The sequence below is a fragment of the Polypterus senegalus genome, chromosome 2 (assembly GCF_016835505.1).
Source record: "Polypterus senegalus isolate Bchr_013 chromosome 2, ASM1683550v1, whole genome shotgun sequence".
In the NCBI taxonomy this organism is placed as follows: domain Eukaryota; kingdom Metazoa; phylum Chordata; class Cladistia; order Polypteriformes; family Polypteridae; genus Polypterus; species Polypterus senegalus.
In genome coordinates this window covers 308,115,898-308,141,155 of record NC_053155.1, presented here as the reverse complement: position 1 = coordinate 308,141,155, position 25,258 = coordinate 308,115,898, and the positions used below count along the sequence as shown (strand labels likewise).

Sequence of the window (25,258 nt, the reverse complement as noted above, 5' to 3'; positions counted from 1 at the left end):
CCCCTTGGGATTAATAAAGTATCTATCTACCTATTATATAGTGCCTTTCACATCTATCTATTATATAGTGCTTTTCTATCTATCTATCTATCTATCTATGTATCTATTATATAGTGCCTTTCACATCTATCTATCTATCTATCTATCTGTCTGTGTGTCTGTCTTCATCCTCCCCAGATCTGCGTCCTAGCAGCATGGTGTCATCCACATACTTGATAATGGTGCAGGGCTCATTGTTCTGTCTCAAGTCACTTGTGTACACAGTAAACAGTAATGGTGATAAGACACACAGCCCTGCGGACGTCCTGTGTTTGAATGAATGACTATTGAAGAAGTGTCCTGAACTTTAACTGGCTGTGAATGATTTAAAAGAAAGTTCCAAATCCATAGTGTAATAAATGGGTTTACATTCACACTGATCAGTTTCCCAATCAGTATACGAGGACTTATGGTGTTGAACACTGAAGAAAAATCCAAAGCTAGTATTCTGACATACGAACCAGGCTGATCAATAAAGGTGTGGATGTGATGTAAGATAACAAGCAGAGCATCTTCCACACTTGTGTTCGCACAATAGGCAAATTGATTGTTGTCTTGAAAGACTTTGTCTCTGTCATTAAAATGTTTTTCACCAAATGTTCAAAGCATTTCATTGGAGCAGACGTTAAGTGCCACTGGTCTGTAGTCATTTAAACAGCTTGGCCTAGAAACCTTCGACACAGGGGTGATGGCTGATCGATTGTTTCCACTGATTCGGTGCGATGCCACTGGTCAGGCACCAGTTAAAAAGCCAATGATAAACTGGAGAGAGCTGCTCAGAGCGAGACTTTAAGAGCCGACCTGATATGCCGTCTGGTCCCACTGCCTGCCGCCAGCCCTTAAACTGAACCCCATCACAACAGAATTCCCGCTGTTTTTATAAAGCATCTCCTTTATTTCTGTATTTTGGGAGCTGAAATCACTGGTTTCAAATCTGGCAAAAAAAATATTCAGTTCATCTGCTAAAAGCTTGTGGTCTTTGTCAGCTGGAAATTCTTTTTAGAGCCTGTCCTGTCATCCAGGCCTGCTTTGGATTGTCCTCATTAAACCACCTCTTAAATTTTTCCCCCCGTACATCTTTGTATTTTGTTTAATTAACTTGTCAACACTAGAATTACCAGAGCCTACGAAAAAACTCGTAATTCCGTCCCACCTTAAACTGCTTCTTAAATCCCTTCACACCTCTCCATGCGTCCTTTGTCTTCTAAATGTGCTGATAAAGAGAAGCTTGGAGCTATTCCATCCCCCACCAATTTAGAACGTGCACGAACTTCTCTCAGCTCATGCCTTGATTGAGTATCTGGGAGTGAAGTGGAGTTTTAGAGTGGAAATAATAGATCGTTGTTTGGAACACACGCATTTCATGTCTGTTCCGTTTCTACAGTAATCTGTGTCAACACATTGTTAAAACAGAAACGTTTTTTATATTCTAGTAGTAGATGACAAAATGTAGGCATAAACTATATAATGTATGAAGCCTGAAGTCCAAATAGCAAAGAAACATTTTCACAAGAATAACACAATTGCGCTTTTATTAAAAAATATAACTGCAGAAACAAAAAGCCGCCTTAACATGCGACATTGACACCAGTTTATTGTAACTGCCTCTGTGGTTCAATAGACTCAGTTCCTGCTTAGGAATTAAAAGGTCACGGGTTCGATCCTGCGCCTCTCCGTTTTGAGAAGTAAACTGCTCTTAGTCTTACTGTTTTAGAATAAAAGCATACATTTGATTTCAGTCTGTAACAGCCGGTGCAATTTATGATCCTTGTAAAGGTTAGCTTTTTTTTTTATTCACTTTTCACTCTCAGTTTCAGAATCAATCCATACAACCCCATCTGACACGGCTGTTTTCACTAAAGAGTGTACCACGATGCATACTAACGCCCCCCCGGTTCTGACACACAAGCGCTGGCGAAGCTGCCTTCTTCGTATCTCACCGTCACTTGCTTTTCTTTTTATTCAGTTTTATTGAGTGTTCCTGCCAGTCCCCGCATGTTGCTGTATGCTGTTTCTTTTGTACTCCAGGACATGCAGAGGAAAGAATGGTAAAGACCAGTAACTTCGGCGCTATATGCAATCATCAGACACTCCCCATCTGCCCGTGTCGTTCAAACACAGGAACATATATTGGTGTAAAAGTATAACAAAAGTGCACTTTTATTCAAGTGCACTTTTTCCATCGCCTTTTCCTGTAAGAAGCAGTGTACACACTTCTCTCTATGCTGTGGTTTCTATTACACACCTGAAAGAAAGAGACAATACATGTGAACATATCCAGCATACAGCAACATGCGGGGACTGGCAGGAACACTCAATAAAACTGAATAAAAAGAAAATCAAGTGACGGTGAGATACGAAGAAGGCAGCTTCGCCAGCGTCTGTGTGTCAGAACCGGTGGGGGCGTTAGTATGCATCGTGGTACAGCAGAGCTATAGCGTCTGTATTCTGTTTCTTTTGTACTCCGGGGCACGCAGAGGAGAGAATAGTAAAGAGCAGTAAGTTCGGCGCTATATGCAATCATTAGACCCTCCCCATCTGCCCGTTGTTTTGTTATACTTTTCAATACTTTTATACTGCTCAAACGGGCATGCTCAAAAATACACGTGTAATGCCACGAAAAGTGCACGCAGACACTTCATTTCAAAACAAAACAAGTGCACTTTTATTCAAAACTACCTGTATAACCAAGAAAAAAAAGCAAGTTACAGTAGGCGATTGATACGACAGCTTGCATGGTGCAATGCTAAGTGCTGCAGATTTTCATTCCGTGCTATATGAAATCATCACATTCAAATATTAACAGTTCCCACACACCCAAGGACCGTCCTTCCTACATTTACGACCGTGTACTTGTTGCCGTGTACACACCTCTCTGTGCTATGGTTTCTATTACACTGAATGAGCACCTGACACTGTACTTTCTTCCCTGGGGAAGGTCCCGATCAGAGAATTTCCAGTTCCTGCATAAATTCACACCCGATCTGACGCTGTTCGCTTTCAAATAATATTGCATTAGTGCGATTATATTTTCACATATATTGTCTCTTTCTTTCAGGTGTGTAATAGAAACCACAGCATAGAGAGAAGTGTGTACACTGCTTCTTACAGGAAAAGGCGATGGAAAAAGTGCACTTGAATAAAAGTGCACTTTTGTTATACTTTTACACCAATATATGTTCCTGTGTTTGAACGACACGGGCAGATGGGGAGTGTCTGATGATTGCATATAGCGCCGAAGTTACTGGTCTTTACCATTCTTTCCTCTGCATGTCCTGGAGTACAAAAGAAAAGCATACAGCAACATGCGGGGACTGGCAGGAACACTCAATAAAACTGAATAAAAAAAAAGCAAGTGACGGTGAGATACGAAGAAGGCAGCTTAGCCAGCGTTTGTGTGTCAGAACCGGGGCGTTAGTATGCATCGTGGTACACTGCAGAGCTATAGCGCGTCTTTAGTGAAAACAGCCGTGTCAGATGGGGTTGTATGGATTGATTCTGAACGCGACTGAGAGAATGAAAAGTGAATAAAAAAAAAGCTAACCTTTACAAGGATCATAAATTGCACCGGCTGTTACGGACTGAAATCAAATGTATGCTTTTATTCTAAAACAGTAAGACTAAGAGCAGTTTACTTCTCAAAACGGAGAGGCGCAGGATCGAACCCGTGACCTTTTAATTCCTAAGCAGGAACTGAGTCTATTGAACCACGGAGTCAGTTACAGTAAACTGGTGTCAATGTCGCATGTTAAGGCGGGTTTTGTTTCTGCAGTTATATGTTTGAATAAAAGTGCAATTGTGTTATTCTTGTGAAAATGTTTCTTTGCTATTTGGACTTCAGGCTTCATACATTATATAGTTTATGCCTACATTTTGTCATCTACTACTAGAATATAAAAAACGTTTCTGTTTTAACAATGTGTTGACACAGATTACTCCGTAGAAACGGAACAGACATGAAATGCGTGTGTTCCAAATAACGATCTATTATTTCCACTCTAAAACTCCACTTCACTCCCAGATACTCAATCATGGCCTGAGCTGAGAGAAGTTCGTGCACGTTCTAAATTGGTGGGGGGATGGAATAGCCGGCTGCTCCCAGCTTCTCTTTATCAGCACATTTAGAAGACAAAGGGCGCTGGCGGAGAGGTGTGAAGGGATTTAGGAAGCAGTTTAAGGTGGGACGGAATTACGAGTTTTTTCGTAGGTTCTGGTAATTCTAGTATTAATCCTTTGCTGTAAAATTCACTTATCTTCTATCGTATTTTCTTGATGGGCATGTTGCTTTTCCAATTGTAATGCTTTAACCTCTTTAGTGATCCATGGCTTACTGTTTGGGAACACCTTAGTGATCACAGAAGTTCATTTATTCACTGACCGTGGACGTGGCCTCATTCAGTGACTGTGAGGACGTCAGCACATCCCAATGTGTACAGGACAAGCATTCCTGCAGTTGCTCTCCACAATTTGCTCTGCCCTCCCTCTGATACAGCAGGTTCATCTTTGTCTCGTCAGCACACAAGACCTTTACCCAGAATTATGCAGGCTCTTTGAAGTCCTTTTTTAATAAACTCTAATCTGGCCATCCTGTTTCTGTGGTGTTCATCTTGCAGTGTGTCCTCTGTATTTCTGTTCATGAAGTCTTCTACTGATAGTCGTCTCTGACACACACATTGGACTCCTGATGATTGTTTCTGATCTGTCAGGCAGGTGTTTGGGGCTTTTTCTTGACCAGAGTGAGGATTCTTCTGTCATCAGCAGTAGAGGTCTTCCTTGGCCTACCAGCCCCTTTGTGATTACTGAGCCCACCAATGTGTTCTTTCTTCTTCATGATATTCCAGGCAGGTGAATTTTGGTCATCCTAAGGTTTTACTCTGGTTTTATTCTTGCTTTTCACCCTCATAATGGCTTCTTTGACTCTCATTGGCACAGCTCTTGTCCTCATGTTGAACAACTAAAGCCTCCAAAAGGGTAGAAACAAGCGGAGGTCTCTTATGAAGCAATGAAACCCACCTGAGGAATCACAAACACCTGGGACTCCAATTGTCCCAAACATTACAGTGCCCTGAAATGGGCGACCACGCAGAAAAACTGCTGTGACTGAAGTGTCTGCAAATCCCCTTAAATGAAAGTCTGCAGTGTGCACTTTAATCACGATGTCTGAATTGTCGGTCATTTTAAACTGTGGAGCAGAGGAAAAAATGGGTCTTCGTCCCAAACATTATGGAGAGCACTGTATGTCAGGTCTTTAAATATGACCAGAAAATATGACATTAAAAACATTGTCTTTGTTATATATTAAAAATGAAGTCTTAATTCTGTTAAAATAAAAATGTCATTTCCAAACACGAGATATTAAAAGTAAATTGATCAAATGGAGCTGGCTGAGTAACGTAAGTCTGATAAACGCCTCATGGCTCTCAGAGGTGAGACATTTAGACATGAAATGACTGAACTGTTAGTGAGAAGTCAAGCAAAATGAGCAATTCATTGGCTAACTGAACAGATTACAATATGCAGGCTTTTGAGGCAACTCAGGCCCCTTCTTCAAGCAAACAACTGGAGTTCCCTGTGCTTATATGAACACTAGAGACAGAGACAGCATTGGAAAACCTTAAAGTGAGACATCTTGGATGTAAAAAACTTAATAGACCTCCATAGGCAGGAGAGGAGAACAACGTATGGTCAAGATCTGTTCAGGCAGGAGGGAGGTAAGTAGGTAGGTAGGTAGGTAGGTAGACAGAAAAGAAAGGCACTCTATGATAGATATGAAAGGCACTATATAATAGAGATAGATGTGAAAGGCACTATATAATAGAGAGATAGATGTGAAAGGCACTATGTAATAGACAGAGATGTAAAAGGCACTATATAATAGATAGATATGAAAGGCACTTTATAATAGATAGATGTGAAAGGCAATATATAATAGATAGATAGAAATGAAAGGCACTATATAATAGATAGAGATATGAAAGGCACTATGTAATAGACAGAGATATGAAAGGCACTATATAATAGATAAGAAATAAAAGGCACTATATAATAAAGATAGATATATAAGGCACTATATAATAAGATAGATAGATAGATATGAAAGGCACTATAGAATAAAAAGATAGATAGATAGATATGAAAGGTACTATATAATAGACAGACAGACAGATAGATACTTTATTAACCCCCAAGGTGAAATTCCCATACTCCAGCAGCAGCATACTGATAAAAACAATATTAATTAAAGAGTAATAAAAATGCAGTGCAAGTTAAACGATGCAAGGTGGAGAGTGCGAGGCTGGTGTAACAGTCTATAAATCGTGTGTAATGTCAATAATACAGAATAAGTAACACAGAGACTGGAGTTCCCTGTGTTTATATACACACTAGGACAAGAAACAACATTGGCAAATCTTTAAGTGAGACATCTTAAATGTAAGAAATGAATAGACCTCTCCAGGCTAAGATTCATTTAACAAGAGAGGAGATCAATGTATGGTCAAGATCTTTGGATAAGATAACTGTCCAACAAAGTCTTTTGAAGTTTCTGATGAGTTTTTCCATACAATGTGGGTCTGTAGTCAGGTTGTCTGTGTCAGTCCGAGAGATGCAAACAATCCTCATGTCTGGCCATTAACTCTCGTCTCTATTCAAACCATGTTGTGACGCGTTAGCGTGAACTGTTGTTAGCCATTTTTGCAGACTCTTTGCACTTCCACAGAGCACATGTGCCCCAGTGACTTACCTGTTTGACCCTTCATGAGATTATCACTTCGTTTTAGTCAAACGGTACACGGGTACGGTGTCTGAGTAAGGGGTGGGCTGGCTGAGGACGTACTTACTGGGTAAAGTGCTGGAGCTCGGCTCGGCGAGATTACACATCTGAGAATTCTTCTTCCACTGAAAAACAAACACAATCAGATGTTCTTTGCTGTTAAATTTGCCGTGTTCATACTGCACAAACACCCCCCAAACATCGTATTTGAACAACGTCAAGGCCCTTGAAGCGACTCTGAGTCAGTGAGCTCAGCACAGCCGTGGCTTACATTACTCTGGGTTGCCCAGTATTCTCTATGGGGTGGCCAACCTATCTCAGCTGTCCGTCGTAAGCTCCCCTCCCAATCTACGGCCAATAGAGGAGTGGAGGGCTCACCCCGAAAGACTTCAGGTGGTGCGTTTACCACTCAGCGGACCACCCAATCAGTCGACCTCTGCAGCTCCACCTGGGTTCATAAATGAAAGACTAAGGTTGTGGCTACAAGAGTCCACGGTGCGCCTTCAAGAACGATAGACACTTGGAATAAGCGACCAAGTAGTGTGGTAGACTTTCAAAACTCGACTTGATGTTTTCTTGAAGGAAACAAGTGGATAGGACTGGCGAGCTTTGTTGGGCTGAATGGCCTGTTCTCGTCTAGATTGTTCTAATGTTCACTACAAATCCTGTGCATGACACGGCGTGGAGCTCGAAGGAGCAGGACGGACTCACAGACGAGATTCTCCTCCTGTATTTCATGACTGGATATTTCAGGGTGTACTCTCACTGGCAATGCGTTCTGTGCCGCATGTAACCCCCCTAAAGTCTTGTTCATTTGACTAGTGTGATCACTCTGTGCCGGGCCAACCATACCGAGCTCTGGGCCGCTTGGAGGAGGCGAGTCCAAACACGGTTCAGTAGCATGAGGGAACAGAGTGGTCACTAAATGTGGAAACAGACATGACGACAGACAATGCAATTCTCATTTCATTCAATATCTTTTGAGTTAAAAACAGTTTTTACTCTCACCTTACATATGAACAACATGACTTGGCAAGAAAAGCGGCAAATTCCACTATTAACATCATTTGTCACCATGAAACTCTTCTTGTACATGAGGCACGATTAACACTGAATCGCTGCGCTGCCCGCTCAATAAATCTGTACGAGGGTAGAGCGTTAATCCTGCACTACATGACACCAAAACAACCACAAAAATCAGTCAAATCATTTTGACATGCATGCTGTCACTCCGTGTTCGGATCTTGTTATGGCTTTACACAAAGTCGCATGATGATGATAAAAAAGTGTGCCCGGGATCAGAACGTGGGGGAGTAGGGAGGGTGGGCAATCGGGCTCAGGCATGGTACACAACAAAACAGGCCTAGTGTGAGAGCACCCTCAGACAAGATGCTCCATCCACTCCATGTGACCCAGAACTTAAGATCATCCACGGTCATACTTTATGTTATCTCCACATGGAGATCTTGCTGTAAGAACAGAGGGAACAATTGAACATGAAGTGTCTGCAAAATCCAAGAGCAAAACAGAGACTCCACTCCCCTTTCAGTTTCAGGTTTCACACTCGGCAATATTGCTCATTCAGGTCTGATTTCAAGGTTTCAGGTGTGGGCCGGATTGGGATGAAATATCAACAGCAACTGCTGAATGAAAAGTAAATGTGCTTACACTGCGCTCCTGAGCATCACTTTGGGTGATAAACTCCCGCGATCAGGTAAGAATGAGTTCACAGCACCTCGCGTGTGTTGCAAAAAGGCGACTGAAGAGGGCGAACAGCAGAAAGTGCTGGAGGATGAGACACAAAATAAGAGTCCTAAAGCGTGAGCGGGTTTGGCTCCAGTACCCAGTGAGGGACCCCTTCTGCCTACATCAACCAGAAACGCGGTGCAAGAGCCATTTGTTAGGTTATGTTAAATTGATAGAAGTGCCAGGAGAGGAGCTGTGGTATTGTATGAGGAAGTCGGGAGTGGCAGAGAAGTATGTAAGAGTGGTACAGGATAAGTACGAGGGACGTGTGACAGTGGTGACGTCTGTGGTAGGAGTGAGAGAGGTGGGATTACATCAGGGATCGGCTCTGAGGCCTTTCTTATTTGCAATGGTGATGGACCGGTTGACAGATGAGATCAGACAGGAGTCCCCGTGGACTATGATGTTTGATGATGACATTGTAGTCTGTAGCGATAGTATGGAGCAGGTTGAGGAGACCCTGGAGAGGTGGAGATATGCTCTAGAGAGGAGAGGAATGAAGGTCAGCAGGACCACCAAGACAGAATACATGTGTGTGAATGAGAGGGAGATCACTGGAATGGTGAGGATGTGCTGTTTCTTGTCTTCTCTCCGGCTTCAACAGTTATGTATGTATGCAGGATTATGCATTGTATTCTGGGAATCTTTTAAAGTAAGTTAAATACATCTCTCTCTTTTTGTACCATATTTCTCTATTGTAATTCAAAGGAGTGGCATCGGCTCTAGTCAGTTGTGCATCAAGAAACACATCGCAGGGGAGAAAGAGCACCTCCTGCTGGATACAGATGGCATCTCCTGTAAAGAAGTTGGAAAGTGACCCTCTGATGTGCAAGTGTGACACAGTAGGGGGCACAGAAAAGGTTGGGAACCTCTGCTTTAATGCATCAAGCTGGCGTTTAAATAAAATCATTTTTATATACATACATACACAGTCCCCAAGCTACGAACATCTGAACTATGACTTACGAACAGGGCTGGTGACCCGTGGGCCACAGTCGCCGGGGCCACAGCTATCGCTCGTGTGGATGTGACTGTGTGGTGGGCAGGTAGTGAATCGCCCGTGAATAGCCTGCTTGTACTGTTACGCACATAGCGGGAAGTTGTCTCTCGTCAGTACACCAGATGTGTTGACGTCTGGTGCCTTCCTGCTGTGATAGCGTGTCCAGTGCTGTGCAGAAGAGCTCATCTTAACCTTTTGTCTTCACTCTTCAAGAATGTCTCAGAAACACAAATCTGATGCAAGTGCTGGTGATACAGTAAAGAAGAGAAAAACCATCACCATGGAAAATAAAGTAGAAATAATAAAAACTTCAGAGAGGGATGAAACTCCATCATTCATTGGCAGAGCACTTGGTTACAGTCGGTCAACAATAGCATTTATTAAAATGATGTACCTGTTCTGACTTACATACAAATTCAACTTAAGTACAAACCTACAGTCCCTATCTCGTACATAACCCGGGACTGGGACTATATATATATATATATATATATATATATATATATATATATATATATATATATATATATATATATATATATATATATATATATATATAAAAATATTATCCATCCATCCATCCATTTTCCAACCCGCTGAATCCGAACCAATCCCAGCCAACACAGGGCACAAGGCAGGAACCAATCCCAGGCAGGGTGCCAACCCACCGCAGGAATAAAATATTATATTATATATTATATTATATTATATTTATAATGTTTAGCCCAAAAAAAAAAAAGCCATTACGTACGGCATTTTCATGCCTACTTCAATTGGCGCAGTTTACCTAAATAAAAGTCCAATTTGCTGAGGCAGACATGAACAACTACAATCGCAACCTGGTGCAGGCCAAAACAGCCATGTCGAGACCCCTTGGAAAGAGTGGTCTCGGTGCAGTACAAAGTGAGCCCTTGAGGTGAGTGTGATCCGATGCAAGACTGACCTAACTACATGAAATAGTGTGCATTACAAGTGAAACTGTGCTTGCTGTGCGTAAGAAAGAGACTGGGCAAAAACGGCCTGCATGGCAGATTTCCAAGACGCAAACCACTGTTAAGCAAACAGAACATTAGGGCTCGTCTCAGTTTTGCTAAGAAACATCTCAATGATTGCCAAGAGGAAAATACCTTGTGGACTGATGAGACAAAAGTTGAACTTTTTGGAAGGCAAATGTCCCGTTACATCTGGCGTAAAAGGAACACAGCATTTCAGAAAAGAACATCATACCAACAGTAAAATATGGTGGTGGTAGTGTGATGGTCTGGGGTTGTTTTGCTGCTTCAGGACCTGGAAGGCTTGCTGTGATAGATGGAACCATGAATTCTACTGTCTACTAAAAAATCCTGAAGGAGAATGTCCGGCCATCTGTTCGTCAACTCAAGCTGAAGCGATCTTGGGTGCTGCAACAGGACAATGACCCAAAACACACCAGCAAATCCACCTCTGAATGGCTGAAGAAAAACAAAATGAAGACTTTGGAGTGGCCTAGTCAAAGTCCTGACCTGAATCCAATTGAGATGCTATGGCATGACCTTAAAAAGGTGGTTCATGCTAGAAAACCCTCAAATAAAGCTGAATTACAACAATTCTGCAAAGATGAGTGGGCCAAAATTCCTCCAGAGCTGTAAAAACTCATTGCAAGTTATCATAAGCGCTTGATTGCAGTTATTGCTGCTAAGGGTGGCCCAACCAGTTATTAGGTTCAGGGGGCAATTACTTTTTCACACAGGGCCATGTAGGTTTGGATTTTTTTTCTCCCTAAATAATAAAAACCATCATTTAAAAACTGCATTTTGTGTTTACTTGTGTTATATTTGACTAATGGTTAAATGTGTTTGATGATCAGAAACATTTTGTGTGACAAACATGCAAAAGAATAAGAAATCGGGAAGGGGGCAAATAGTTTTTCACACCACTGTACATGAAATAGTGTGCATTACAAGTGAAACTGTGCTTGCTGTGCTAGTCACGCTAAGCATCTGTTGTCAGTAATTTGGGAATCTCCTTCATAACGAGTCAAGGATTAATGTGGAGCATTAAAAACAATAAATAATACGTACAAATGTAGCGCAATTCGCAGAAACGACTCTCACAGCTACTCGCCCAAACGAGAAGAGCTCCTGATTCAGGCTCATGGCCTCTCTCGTGTGCCATCGGATCATGTGGTTTCATTTTTCTATAACCCGACATGTGATTGGGTCGATCAAAACACATACAGATGTGGCAAAAGAATCACTAGCAGAGCACTGCGGACCCACCGATCAGACCCACTAACCTTACACCGCGAAAAGTAATATATGCAGGCGAGGCGACCGTCCAACTAACTTTGACATGTGTAGTAAAACGTTAATCAAATATTTCAAAATGAACATCAGTACCAAATATTTACAAGGGTTAAGACAGTAGATGTGTGAATTGAAATCAATTAAATGAAGGTTACGTTCATACGGTGGTTAATGGAGAGTGAATACGCAACGTCATACAGTGAAATGAAACTCCCCTGACATGTCTGCTGCCATAAAACTGAAGCACATCAGTGAGTGCCCTCGTCTTCTTTTGTACGCGTGTAGTAGAGCACACTGTACTGCTCCTTTTTATTATCTGTTCTCATCCTCTTAGATCTGAGTGCTGCATTTGACACCATTGATCACAACATTCTTAGAAATCGCCTTAGTCAATGGGTGGGCCTCTCTGGCACGGTCCTAAATTGGTTTGAATCCTACCTGACAGGGAGAAAATTTTTTGTTAGTTGTGGTAATTACAACTCAAAGACACATGATATCCGATATGGTGTTCCACAAGGCTCTATCCTGGGTCCGCTGCTATTCCCAATCTACATGCTTCCGTTAGGTCAGATTATCTCAGGTTACAACGTGAGCTACCACAGCTATGATGATGACACACAGCTGTACTTATCAATAGCACCTGATGACCCCGACTCTCTTGATTCACTAACACAATGTCTGACTTGTATCTCAGAATGGATGAATAGTAATTTTCTCAAGTTAAATAAAGAGAAAACTGAAATTTTAGAGATTAGCAATAATGGATACAATGAGGCTATTAGAAATAAACTGGATACATTAGAATTAAAAGTCAAGACGGAGGTAAAAAGTTTAGGGGTAATTGTTGACTGTAATCTGAATTTTAAATGGCATATTAATCAGATCATTAGGACAGCATTTTTTCACCTAAGAAACATAAGAAAAGTTAGACCTCTTATATAACTGAAAGATGCTGAGAAATTAGTTCACGCGTTTGTTTTCAGTCGACTAGATTACTGTAACACACTCCTCTCGGGACTACCCAAAAAAGACATAAATCGTTTGCAACGAGTGCAGAATGCAGCTGCTAGAATCCTAACTAGGAAAAGAAAATCCGAACACATTTCTCCAGTTTTGATGTCACTACACTGGTTACCTGTGTCATTCAGGATTGACTTTAAAATTCTGCTTATGGTTTATAAAGCCTTAAATAATCTCGCCCCATCTTATATATCGGAATGTCTGACACCTTATATTCCAAATCGTAACCTCAGATCCTCAAATGAGGGTCTCCTTAGAATTCCAAGAACAAAACTTAAAAGAAGTGGTGAGGCGGATGGCCTTCTGCTGTTATGCACCTAAAATCTGGAATAGCCTGCCAATAGGAATTCACCGGGCTGATACAGTAGAGCACTTTAAAACACTGCTGAAAACACATTACTTTAACATGGCCTTTTTATAACTTCATTTTAATCGTAATTTAACTTAATCCTGATACTCTGTATGTTCAATTCTTCATAATAACTATTTATGGCGGCTCTAAAATCGGTACTGATCCCTACTCTCTTTTTCTGTTTCTTTTTCCAGTTTCCTTGTGGTGGTGGCCTGCGCCACCTCCACCTACTCAAAGCTTCATGATGCTCCAACAATGATGGATGGATTAAAAGGCAGAAGTCTATGTGACCATCATCATCATCAAGCCCTTCCGTGAGAATCCTAAATCCAAAGAGGACTGTTTCATTTATGTTAGGTAGAATGCCCAGAGGGGACTGGGCGGTCTCATGGTCTGGAATCCCTACAGATTTTATTTTTTCTCCAGCCGTCTGGAGTTTTTGTTTTTTCTGTCACCCCTGGCCATTGAACCTTACTCTTATTCGATGTTAATTAATGTTGATTTATTTAGTTTTATAATTGTGTCTTTCATTTTTCTATTCTTTAATATTGTAAAGCACTTTGAGCTACTGTTTGTATGAAAATGTGCTATAGAAATAAATGTTGTTTGCCACCCCAGGACAGCTCAATTATAACATGCACTACTGATCCGTAGAGTGGCAGCAAAAATAAATAAAATGAACAAATGATCCGGAGAGCAACTGGCCGACACTATTGTCCTACTATCCACACAACAGAAGCTAAATGTACGAGAGCAAATACATTCTTTAATTGTAAATACTATAAAATACACACAACAGGTATATCAGCTATTTACAAAAATCCCACAGTGCAGCTCACCAACACACCCACGGGTTACGACACAAAACACTCCACTGATAAAACACAAATACCAATGACTACCATAGAGGATTAACCGAGAATAAGAAAACAAGGTCCTTTACATGTCCATTAGTAGAATTGATGATTTTATTTTTTGTTTGTTTGATCCCACACCTCAGCACTGGGGAACATTGATCTCCCACCACCTCCTCACCCCTCCTCCATATAAAGGTAAAAGACTCCTTTACGTTGACAAGTCCTCTTGCTTTCCATAAAAATTAACTATTTTGCCCGACACCTAATTTTCCCCCATAACATCCACAGCATTTCCTCTGGCGCTGTTCCTTGCTGCTGTACCTTCTAAGCCTTTTAAGGTATGGTCAGCCCCACCCCCTTTTAGTTTTGATTGGTCCTCCGAGTGAGGAGCTCCGCCCCAGGCCTATTCAGATTCTTTACTATTTACAGTAATGACAACACCAGACGATGACACTAAACACACATGACAGCTGTTACCACATCATTTCAAGAAGTCTACGAGTTGTTCGAGAACGGCCTTTTTTGCCCACGGAGCAGCTGTGGTTGGTAAATAAACCAAATTATGGAAAAGCTGCGGTGTGCAAACACAACTGTCGTCAACCCTCCAGGATATGTAGGGGGAAAAAAAAAAAAAAAAAAGGGTCTGCCCAATGAAAGAAGTCCACGACACGCTCACAGGGTGTTTACCGATATGTTTAGGTCGCTTTAAAAAGTTTGCAGTGTGAAGCATGACGGAACTAACTGGAAACTCAAACAAAGTAATGAAACATCCTCTGAATCACAACAACGCAAACTGACTAGGAGTGTGAAAATACGTTCAGACTTCGCAAGGACAGCAACAATGAATTCGGACAAAGACGGTGGGCCGAGTTCTGTGGAGGTGCATTCTTCTACATCGGCTCACTTACCCTAAATTTGTAGACACTGTGCAGGCCGTCGAATTTCAGGTAGGAGATGTCAGCTTTGACTTTCCCAGAGTCCATGTCACCTGTATAGATCTGCTTAATCCCAGCCCCTTTAATTAAAGGGATGCATTCATCACAAGGGCACTTTGTCAAGAAAATCATCGTCTTCTCATCATCTTGGATTTCCTTACACCTGAAAAACAGAGCAATGCAGAAGCCCGATTAAAACAGAGGAAGACCCAGAAAGGCGAGTGTGTGTTGTCACAGATGCTGCGGTGAGTCCACACGTTCCCATAAGGGAGAGCTGGGATATGGCAACGACATGCAATGTGCCCACTTTACCGGGGTATCACAAGTTCATAGATGTGAGTGAGCAAAGTTTAATTACAAATTCAGGGATGATAGGCACAAGACTGGCAATGCGGCAGCTTGGTAAAGGGTTGTGCCACTCCACTTGACAAGCTGCAGAGTTTTATTCAATGCCCCCCCATGTTTCGTTAGCTCCCAGGAGCCTAGTTCGATTTATCAACAACCAGGCTGCGTCATCCAAATAAAACGTTTATTTTCTAGTCCAATCTCAACTGATCTTCTCACAGCCTAACTTCATGTGTTTATAACAAACTAGGGGGCTTTGCCCCGTTTGCTTCGCCCGCCAACCCCAGGGCCTGCACTGTGTGTTAGCCTCTCTGCGGTTCTGCCGCTCACGTATTAGGATGTGTATAACCGCCCGTGATTAAATTTCGTTTCTTTCTCTCTATTAAATAAAACATCTTTCTCGAATGTTTGGCTCCGAGATTTGTTAATGGTCTTTGCAAAAGCTATTCTAACAGGGAACTGTTAACATTTGAATAAGAATGGCATATCAAGATCTCCTTCGTTGTCTATTATCATCTGCAGAAGATGTACTGCATTACCTTTGTTGGATACATCCTTCTTTCAACAGTAATTCGTGCGGTGGAAGACTGGGCAGTGTTAACGGTTGCAGATATTCTTCGTGATACTGTAAGTTGATGTTTTCATCTTCCGCACAATTATCATCAACTATTTCAGCGTAGTCTATGGATACGCATTTAACCAATTTGCCGTGTAACCGATCGACAATTTTCGTGTTAATTCGTTTGATTTCCTCGTTTCTTGGTGATAGGATTGCCTGTGTACTCATTTTTTATGTTGATAACCCTTCGGAATGAAATTCTTCAATAAAAATTTGGACATAATAAGTCTTCTTTAATTGGGAACTTAAAGTGAGGAAAACGTTAAAATTTTAAGAGCTGAGAGAGCAGGAAGTGTGTCTGTCAAAAACATTCACACCAATGAGAGTTGAGAGCATCGTAATCTTGTTTGGAAAGGTTTTGAGAGGACGGTATGACCTGAAAAAATCTCATGGCAAAAGTCTCAACTAGCGGGACTGGAAATGAGCTCTCTTCCAAAAAGTTTAATCTCCAAAAAGTCTCATCTCGTGATTTTTTATAAAATAGAGAGAGATATGTCAAGGATATTAGTGTAACAGTCCGGGTTGGCTCCATGCACCCTTCAATTACCCAGCAAGCTAAACACAACATTCCTGGAATCACAAAGTGATGATGAAAAGGTTTACATCACAAAAATGGGATAAAACTGTAAATATAAATACAAACAAAACATTAATAAGTACTTATGCTTGTATGTGATTCTTATATAAGGTAAGTACAGCAGCATTTTAGAACGAAGCTTCACAGCCGAAAGCCCCGCAAATTTGCATGTGAAAATATAACATTTACTTTAACATTCTCTGACCAAAAATTACTTAACACTAGAATTACCAGAGCCTACGAAAAAACTCGTAATTCCGTCCCACCTTAAACTGCTTCTTAAATCCCTTCACACCTCTCCATGGCGTCCTTTGTCTTCTAAATGTGCTGATAAAGAGAAGCTCGGAGCAGCCGGCTATTCCATCCCCCCACCAATTTAGAACGTGCACGAACTTCTCTCAGCTCATGCCTTGATTGAGTATCTGGGAGTGAAGTGGAGTTTTAGAGTGGAAATAATAGATCGTTGTTTGGAACACACACATTTCATGTCTCTTCCGTTTCTACAGTAATCTGTGTCAACACATTGTTAAAACAGAAACGTTTTTTATATTCTAGTAGTAGATGACAAAATGTAGGCATAAACTATATAATGTATGAAGCCTGAAGTCCAAATAGCAAAGAAACATTTTCACAAGAATAACACAATTGCGCTTTTATTCAAAAATATAATATAATAACTCAATAAAACTGAATAAAAAGAAAATCAAGTGACGGTGAGATAAGAAGAAGAAGGCAGCTTCAGCCAGCGTCTGTGTGTCAGAACCGGTTGGGGTGGGGGGGCGAAATGAAGTGTCTGCGTGCACTTTTCGTGGCATTACACGTGTATTTTTTGAGCATGCCCGTTTGAGCAGTATAAAAAGTATTGAAAAGTATAACAAAACAACGGGCAGATGGGGAGTGTCTGATGATTGCATATAGCGCCGAACTTACTGCTCTTTACTATTCTCTCCTCTGCGTGCCCTTGGGTACAAAAGAAACAGAATACAGGCGCTATAGCTCTGCGTTGTACCACGATGCATACTAACGCCCCCACCCCAACGGTTCTGACACACAGGCGCTGGCGAAGCTGCCTTCTTCTTCTTATCTCACCGTCACTTGATTTTCTTTTTATTCAGTTTTATTGAGTGTTCCTGCTAGTCCCCGCATGTTGCTGTATGCTGGATATTTTCACATGTATTGTCTCTTTCTTTCAGGTGTGTAATAGAAACCACAGCATAGAGAGAAGTGTGTACACTGCTTCTTACAGGAAAAGCGATGGAAAAAGTGCACTTTTGTTATACTTTTACACCAATATATGTTCCTGTGTTTGAGCGACACGGGCAGATGGGGAGTGTCTGATGATTGCATATAAGCGCCAAAGTTACTGGTCTTTACCATTCTTTCCTCTGCATGTCCTGTAGTACAAAAGAAAAAGCATACAGCAACATGCGGGGACTGGCAGGAACACTCAATAAAACTGAATAAAAGAAAAGCAAGTGGCGATGAGATAGGAAGAAAGCAGCTTCGCCAGCGTTTGTGTGTCAGAACCGAGGACTTTAGGTTGAGGGTGTTTGGCGTAGTATGCATCGTGGTACACTGCAGAGCTATAGCGTCTTTAGTGAAACAACCGTGTCAGATGGGGTTGTATGGATTGATTCTGAAGCGACTGAGAGAATGAAAAGTGAATTAAAAAAAAAGCTAGCCTTTACAAGGATCATAAATTGCACCGGCTGTTACATACTGAAATCAAATGTATGCTTTTATTTTAAAACAGTAAGACTAAGAGCAGTTTACTTCTCAAAACGGAGGGGCGCAGAGGCAGTTACAATAAAGTGGTGTCAATGTCACATGTTAAGGCGGCTTTTTGTTTCTGCAGTTATATTTTTGAATAAAAGCGCAATTGTGTTATTCTTGTGAAAATGTTTCTTTGCTATTTGGACTTCAGGCTTCATACATTATATAGTTTATGCCTACATTTTGTCATCTACTACTAGAATATAAAAACGTTTCTGTTTTAACAATGTGTTGACACAGATTACTGTAGAAACGGAACAGACATGAAATGCGTGTGTTCCAAACAACGATCTATTATTTCCACTCTAAAACTCCACTTCACTCCCAGATACTCAATCAAGGCATGAGCTGAGAGAAGTTCGTGCACGTTCTAAATTGGTGGGGGGATGGAATAGCCGGCTGCTCCGAGCTTCTCTTTATCAGCACATTTAGAAGACAAAGGGCGCTGGCGGAGAGGTGTGAAGGGATTTAAGAAGCAGTTTAAGGTGGGACGGAATTACGAGTTTTTTCGTAGGCTCTGGTAATTCTAGTGTTAAATAAAAAGTTATATAACTACAAAAAACGTATTGGGAATGTCTTCACAAGGGCCAACGAAGCAGGATGGCGAAGGATTGTTTGTCTTCTCAAACATGTCATGCTTACTGCTGCTGCACTCACTTCCCACTTCCTGTCATATTGGCTTCCTGTTTCCTAAAGCAGCAGCATTATTTTTATGTTAAAATTACAAGAGTTTGGCAAACAGAATACAACTGGCGGTGCCAGAACACCTTCGATAGTCGTATACCAATAGGAGCTGGGCAAATGAGGACACAGGAAGGGTCAGGTCAGGTTGGGGAGCATGTACTGGTACAGCATGTTGTCGTACCCACCACACAACTGGTTGGCAACCCCCCCCAGGCAGATACACGGTCCAATCCCACCCTCCAGAAATGACCCTCTATCTGCCACAGCCAGGTGTTACGTGGGCGTCCCCTTAGTCTGGTCCAGCCACTTGGGTCCCCAACAATGAGGATCATGTGAGCTGATCACCCTCGGGGAATCACACCACATGGCCGTAGTGCCGTACCTGACGCTCCCTCACAATGCAGGTCATGTGTCTCATTCGGGACTCCACGAGCAACACAAAGGCAGACCAGCAGTACCCAAGGATTCTCCGAAGAGACACACAAGAAGGAGTCCAGTCTTCATCTCAGGTCACTGGATAGCATCCATGTCTCACAAACAGGGAGCACTAGGACTCTAAAGACTTGGACCTTCATCCTTTTGCAGAGATATCGGGAGTGTCTCACACCCCTTTCTAGCGACCTCATGGCCCGCCCTGCTCTCCCAATCTGTCTACTGCTATTTCATACACACAACTACAGTTCTGCTATGGCACCATTCAACAGTACTGTTTAATAAATGTTTAGCTCTTTTCTTACCTTTCTTTAGCAGCGCGCTTCATTATCTTGTTATGTATGTTTCTCGTTTATGCAACTTTCTGTCTGATATTGTTGCCGTTTTTGAATAGATGCATGCATATGTACGATTATATACGTTTGCAAGTGCTGGTGTATGCAGAACATACAGTTAATAAAATCAATAGTCAAAAAAACACCATGAGGACAATCCTGAGGCAGTGCTGTGAAGCACAGGCGACAGACATAAAAGGGAAAGGAGGAACAGCGTTCAGCATTTGTTAGTGAGACCAATAGGGGGCGCTTACCCTGTGGTCTGTGTGTGGATCCCAAAGCCCAATGCAGTGACAGAGCTGTAAAAATGGCGATGCCCTACATACAGTGCATCCGGAAAGTATTCCCAGCGCATCACTTTTCCCACATTTTGTTATGTTACAGCCTTATTCCAAAATGGATTAAATTCATTTTTTTCCTCAGAATTCTACACACAACACCCCATAATGACAACGTGAAAAAAGTTTACTTGAGGTTTTTGCAAATTTATTAAAAATAAAAAAACTGAGAAATCACGTGTACATAAGAATTCACAGACTTTGCTCAATACTTTACTTTGGCAGCAATTCCAGCCTCAAGTCTTTTTGAATATGATGCCACAAGCTTGGCACACCTATCCTTGGCCAGTTTCGCCCATTCTTCTTGTCAGCACCTCTCAAGCTCCGTCAGGTTGGATGGGAAGTGTCGGTGCACAGTCATTTTAAGATCTCTCCAGAGATGTTCAATCGGATTCAAGTCTGGGCTCTGGCTGGGCCACTCATTGTCTTGAAGCCACTCCTTTGATATCTTGGCTGTGTGCTTAGGGTCGTTGTCCTGCTGAAAGATGAACCGTCGCCCCAGTCTGAGGTCAAGAGCGCTCTGGAGCAGGTTTTCATCCAGGATGTCTCTGTACATTGCTGCAGTCATCTTTCCCTTTATCCTGACTAGTCTCCCAGTTCCTGCCACTGAAAAACATCCCCACAGCATGATGCTGCCACCACCATGCTTCACTGTAGGGATGGTATTGGCCTGGTGATGAGCGGTGCCTGGTTTCCTCCAAACGTGACGCCTGGCATTCACACCAAAGAGTTCAATCTTTGTGTCATCAGACCACAGAATTTTGTTTCTCATTGTCTGAGAGTCCTTCAGGTGCCTTTTGGCAAACTCCAGGCGGGCTGCCATGTGCCTTTTACTAAGGAGTGGCTTCTGTCTGGCTACTCTACCATACAGGCCTGATTGCTGCAGAGATGGTTGTCCTTCTGGAAGGTTCTCCTCTCTCCACAGAGGACCTCTGGAGCTCTGACAGAGTGACCATCAGGTTCTTGGTCACCTCCCTGACTAAGGCCCTTCTCCCCGATCGCTCAGTTTAGATGGCTGGCCAGCTCTAGGAAGAGGCCTGGTGGTTTTGAACTTCTTCCACTTATGGATGATGGAGGCCACTGTGCTCAGTGGGACCTTCAAAGCAGCAGAAATTTTTCTGTAACCTTCCCCAGATTTGTGCCTCGAGACAATCCTGTCTCGGAGGTCTACAGACAATTCATGCTTGGTTTGTGCTCTGACATGAACTGTCAACTGTGGGACCTTCTATAGACAGGTGTGTGCCTTTCCAAATAATGTCCAGTCAACTGAATTTACCACAGGTGGACTCCAGTGAAGCTGCAGAAACATCTCAAGGATGATCAGGGGAAACAGGATGCACCTGAGCTCAATTTGGAGCTTCATGGTAAAGGCTGTGAATACTTATGTACATGTGCTTTCTCAGTTTTTTTATTTTTAATAAATTTGCAACAACCTCAAGTAAACTTTTTTCCCCCGTTGTCATTATGGGGTGTTGTGTGTAGAATTCTGAGGAAAAAAAATGAATTTAATCCATTTTGGAATAAGGCTCTGACATAACAAAATGTGGAAAAAGTGATGCGCTGTGAATACTTTCCGGATGCACTGTATATCTTTATTATAAAAATAAAAAAAAAAAATCTTGGAAAGAGATGAGAAGCGATTTTCTCAGAAAGACACTTTCACGTCCTGCAAGTTGAGACTTTGTGCCAAGAGATTTAACCACGCCCGGGGCCGGAAATAAAAGACAAAGAGTAGATGACAAAGTAGAACATCGTAAAGAATTCAAAAACATTGGCGCAGTACAGAGCAGGTTAGAGATAATGAAAATACTAAAATTTCAAAGTAAAAAAAAAAGCATTACATCAGCGCAAACAAATAGAAATTATTACTTGGTGAAATAACAAGAGCGAAAAGAGATTGAATATATTGTTCTGATTTAAACTTTAAGTCGGAGACTTGTAGATCGTTTAAATTCGTGTTGCCATCAGGGAAAAGTAGCGTTTCTTCACATCCGCGAGAAATAAAAGATTTTTTGTTTGGTGAAAGCGAAATCCCACGAGAGAAAATTTCAAGCCAGCATTTACAACCAGGCACACGATTCAGTCATTTCTCATTTGTGTGAATGCTATTGTCAGACACAGTTCGTGTTGAGAGAAAGAAACGATATTCACTCACGGGCAGTTATACGTTGTGTTGTCACGATGTAATTCCAAACACGGAATACAAATTCAATGCAATAAGGCAGCGAGACAAAAGGACAGCTGCTGTACAGGCTTTTAGATGTTCAAAGCGCCATGCAAGATGCAGGTCACACAGTAGGGCAGCAGCTGATCGAGCAAAGAGGAGGTAAAAAGAAATATTTGTTTCCCATTGTATCCCCGTTTAAGAGGGGGTTCGGAGGAGCGATTGCGTCTCCTTAGGGTGCGTTCAGCCCCCCTCTTCACAACGCGAGCAGCAGAGCCGTGAAGTGGCTGGCACATAGTGAGCAGGGGGTGAAGCCCTCTAGTGGGATGTAAAATCAATCCCTGGGCATCTTTTCAAAAAGAGTTGGGCTGATCTTAATGTCCTGACTAAACTGCCCACCATGGTCTTGTCCAACCTGGCCCCCTAATCATCCGCGGCCTCTGTTTGAATCTCTCAACCCTTCACCACCTAATAACTTAAGCATGTGACTGGCACAAGAATGGCTGCCATGGATGCTACACATTGATGGTGGTTGAAGTGGTACCCCCCTCTGTCTATGTAAAGTGCTTTGAGTAGTGAGAAAAGCGATATATAAATGTAATTAGTTATTATTACTGTTATCTACATGATAAAACATTTATCATGCCTTGGACATTAACATATTTATATACCAGTCATCATTGTGAGCACAGCTCCTAAGCACTCTAAAGATTCAATACAACGGCTTTCAGACTGGACAGGTTTAAATGAGTTGCTCTGCTTCTCACCGCTCACCCCCTTGGCCTCCAGGAGGTCCCACTATCTGCCAATACATAGCAGGGCACCATCAATGTCAGCAGCTTCTCCAGGGTGGCACTTTACCATTCTCTTTTCTCCATAGATCAATCCCACATTAAAAGCAGCTGTCAGACGTGAAGATGGAGAATCCACACTGCACAACATTAAGAATCAAGCTGTAAAACTTGGAATGGCCCGGTGATCCTGAACAGATTCACGTTTTATTTTTATACTATTACTTTTTAATTTGCAGACTGAAGAAGAAGTTTTTTTAAAGAATGCCAGCAAGTTTACTCAACATAAATGAATACGTCATCCAACAGATATATGCTGGCTCTAGGAAATCTTCCCAAAGGTATATCTTAGTGCCTAAAGGCAAAGCAAAATGACGCATCACTTAATAGGCAGGCAGGCCCATTTCTAAAGACAACTTGAACGGGAGAAGAAGCTACAACAAGCAGCTAAATATGGAGATCAGGAGCGCCCACATGAAGCTCCACACTGTGCCAACTTTCTTGATAAACAAAGCAGGCTTTCTAGGGCATACGTACCTGAATGTCAGGGCGTTCTGCTCTGCATGTATGATGTACCTGAACTTCCGAATTTCTCTGTCTTTTTGCTTATCGTCCATCTGTGGAAAATCAGCATATTCTGAGCCCATAGGGTAGGCATTATATCCACAGCCAATCAAGTACATGTCGCCTGTGCCATCACAGCTGCCCTAAAACACAAAGAGAAAATGACTGAAAATGCCTTAACTATTAACCACCCTGCAAGTCTCTTTTTTGGTGATCTTACATTTGCAGTTCAATACCAACACATTTTTGCAAAGTACAGTGATCCCTCGCTATATCACGCTTCGACTTTCGCGACTTCACTCTATCGCGATTTTTTTCTCATACACGCTTACGTCACTACGCATGCGCTTTCTGAGAACTTTTACCTAAACCCTACGATGGCTCCTAAACGTGCTGCTTTTTCTAAGCCTTCTGACAATAAAACTAAGCGCCGGAGGAAGATGCTTACTATCCAGGAGAAGGTGAAACTCTTGGATATGATTAAAGATGGCAATACCCTACAAAAGTCTCCTCACGCATATGAAAAGACAGCGCCAGCAACTGCCTATCAAGATGTTCTTCAGCCGCGCACCCAGACACCCACTGCCTACTCCTAGTACTTCTTCACTGAAGACAACAACGCACCTGCTGAAGATACTGCACCACCTCTGAAGACTCTCCTACTGAGGTCGTGCCTTCATAGGTTAGTGGTTGTGTGTAATTAAATGTACAGTACAATAATCTACTATATAAAAGCGTTTGGGATTGTCCTTCCGTCCCGTGAGTGCAAAGCGTAGCGGTATTCCGCTTATTACAAACTTACTACTTGCGGCTTGAGGTACGAAGCGACGCGATGTGAGCAGAGTTCTGGTGCTCTCATCGTTCAATTGCTTTTGTGCGTAATGCACTGGAAAAATAGACAAAATTATGTCTCTGGAAATAATTAATGTTGATGGAGTACAAATGCCTCACCGCGTAGTAAATATCAGGAGATGGTGCTTGCTTATTCTCATCTATAGCTTATTTAGTGCATGAAACTCCGTCTTTAGCGGTACAGATTGGGCTGACATTGTGCGACTTTGGACAGGCACTTGAGGGGATAAAAAACTTAGGTTTTCGGGAGATGTTATGAATGGGCACTTTGATGTTCTCATTCCCTACACTTACATGCCTGATGTACACATGGGCGCAAAAATTGAGGATAAAAGTCGATTAGCCTTAAAAGGCGAGTGCGCTAATAATATGATATTTGTAGCGTCTAATATGTCTTATTTTCTCTTATTTTGTCTAATATATTGGGTAATACTGAGTGTAATGGTGACTAAAGGGTGTTATTTCATGTCTAGAGGGCTCTAATAATGTTAAAAAATATATTTAGAAGGTCGTAAACAGGTTTTCTATACTCTAACTGCGAAAATATCCGATTTATAAATAAAGAATCCTACTTCGCGAAAATTAATTTATCACGGTAGAGTCTGGAACGGATTAACCGTTGTAAACGAGGGTTCACTGTATACAACATCCAGGGTGCTATATAGCGACTCTGTTACGGCCAAAACCCGAAGTTCTGCCAGTTCCCGAATTGCCCGGCCGTTTCACATTATGGTCGAGAGGTGATGGCCAAAGTCCGAATTACTAGAAATGATTATGA

At 42.0% G+C, this 25,258-nt stretch overlaps 1 protein-coding gene and 1 pseudogene across 1 annotated transcript in view; both read right to left on the bottom strand.

Annotated features, from left to right (window-relative positions):
• The window catches only part of LOC120524051, a 658,450-nt pseudogene that overhangs the window by 74,611 nt on the left and 558,581 nt on the right, over positions 1 to 25,258 (bottom strand).
• cdadc1 (cytidine and dCMP deaminase domain containing 1) overlaps positions 1 to 25,258 on the bottom strand; it is a 71,253-nt gene that overhangs the window by 7,996 nt on the left and 37,999 nt on the right. The window contains exons 6-8 of the mRNA XM_039746516.1: positions 23,602 to 23,771; positions 14,980 to 15,169; positions 6,879 to 6,936 (exon numbers count right to left, since the gene is read on the bottom strand). Of these exons, the coding sequence (XP_039602450.1) occupies positions 6,879 to 6,936; positions 14,980 to 15,169; positions 23,602 to 23,771 (418 nt within the window). The remainder of the gene's footprint in view (positions 1 to 6,878; positions 6,937 to 14,979; positions 15,170 to 23,601; positions 23,772 to 25,258) is intronic.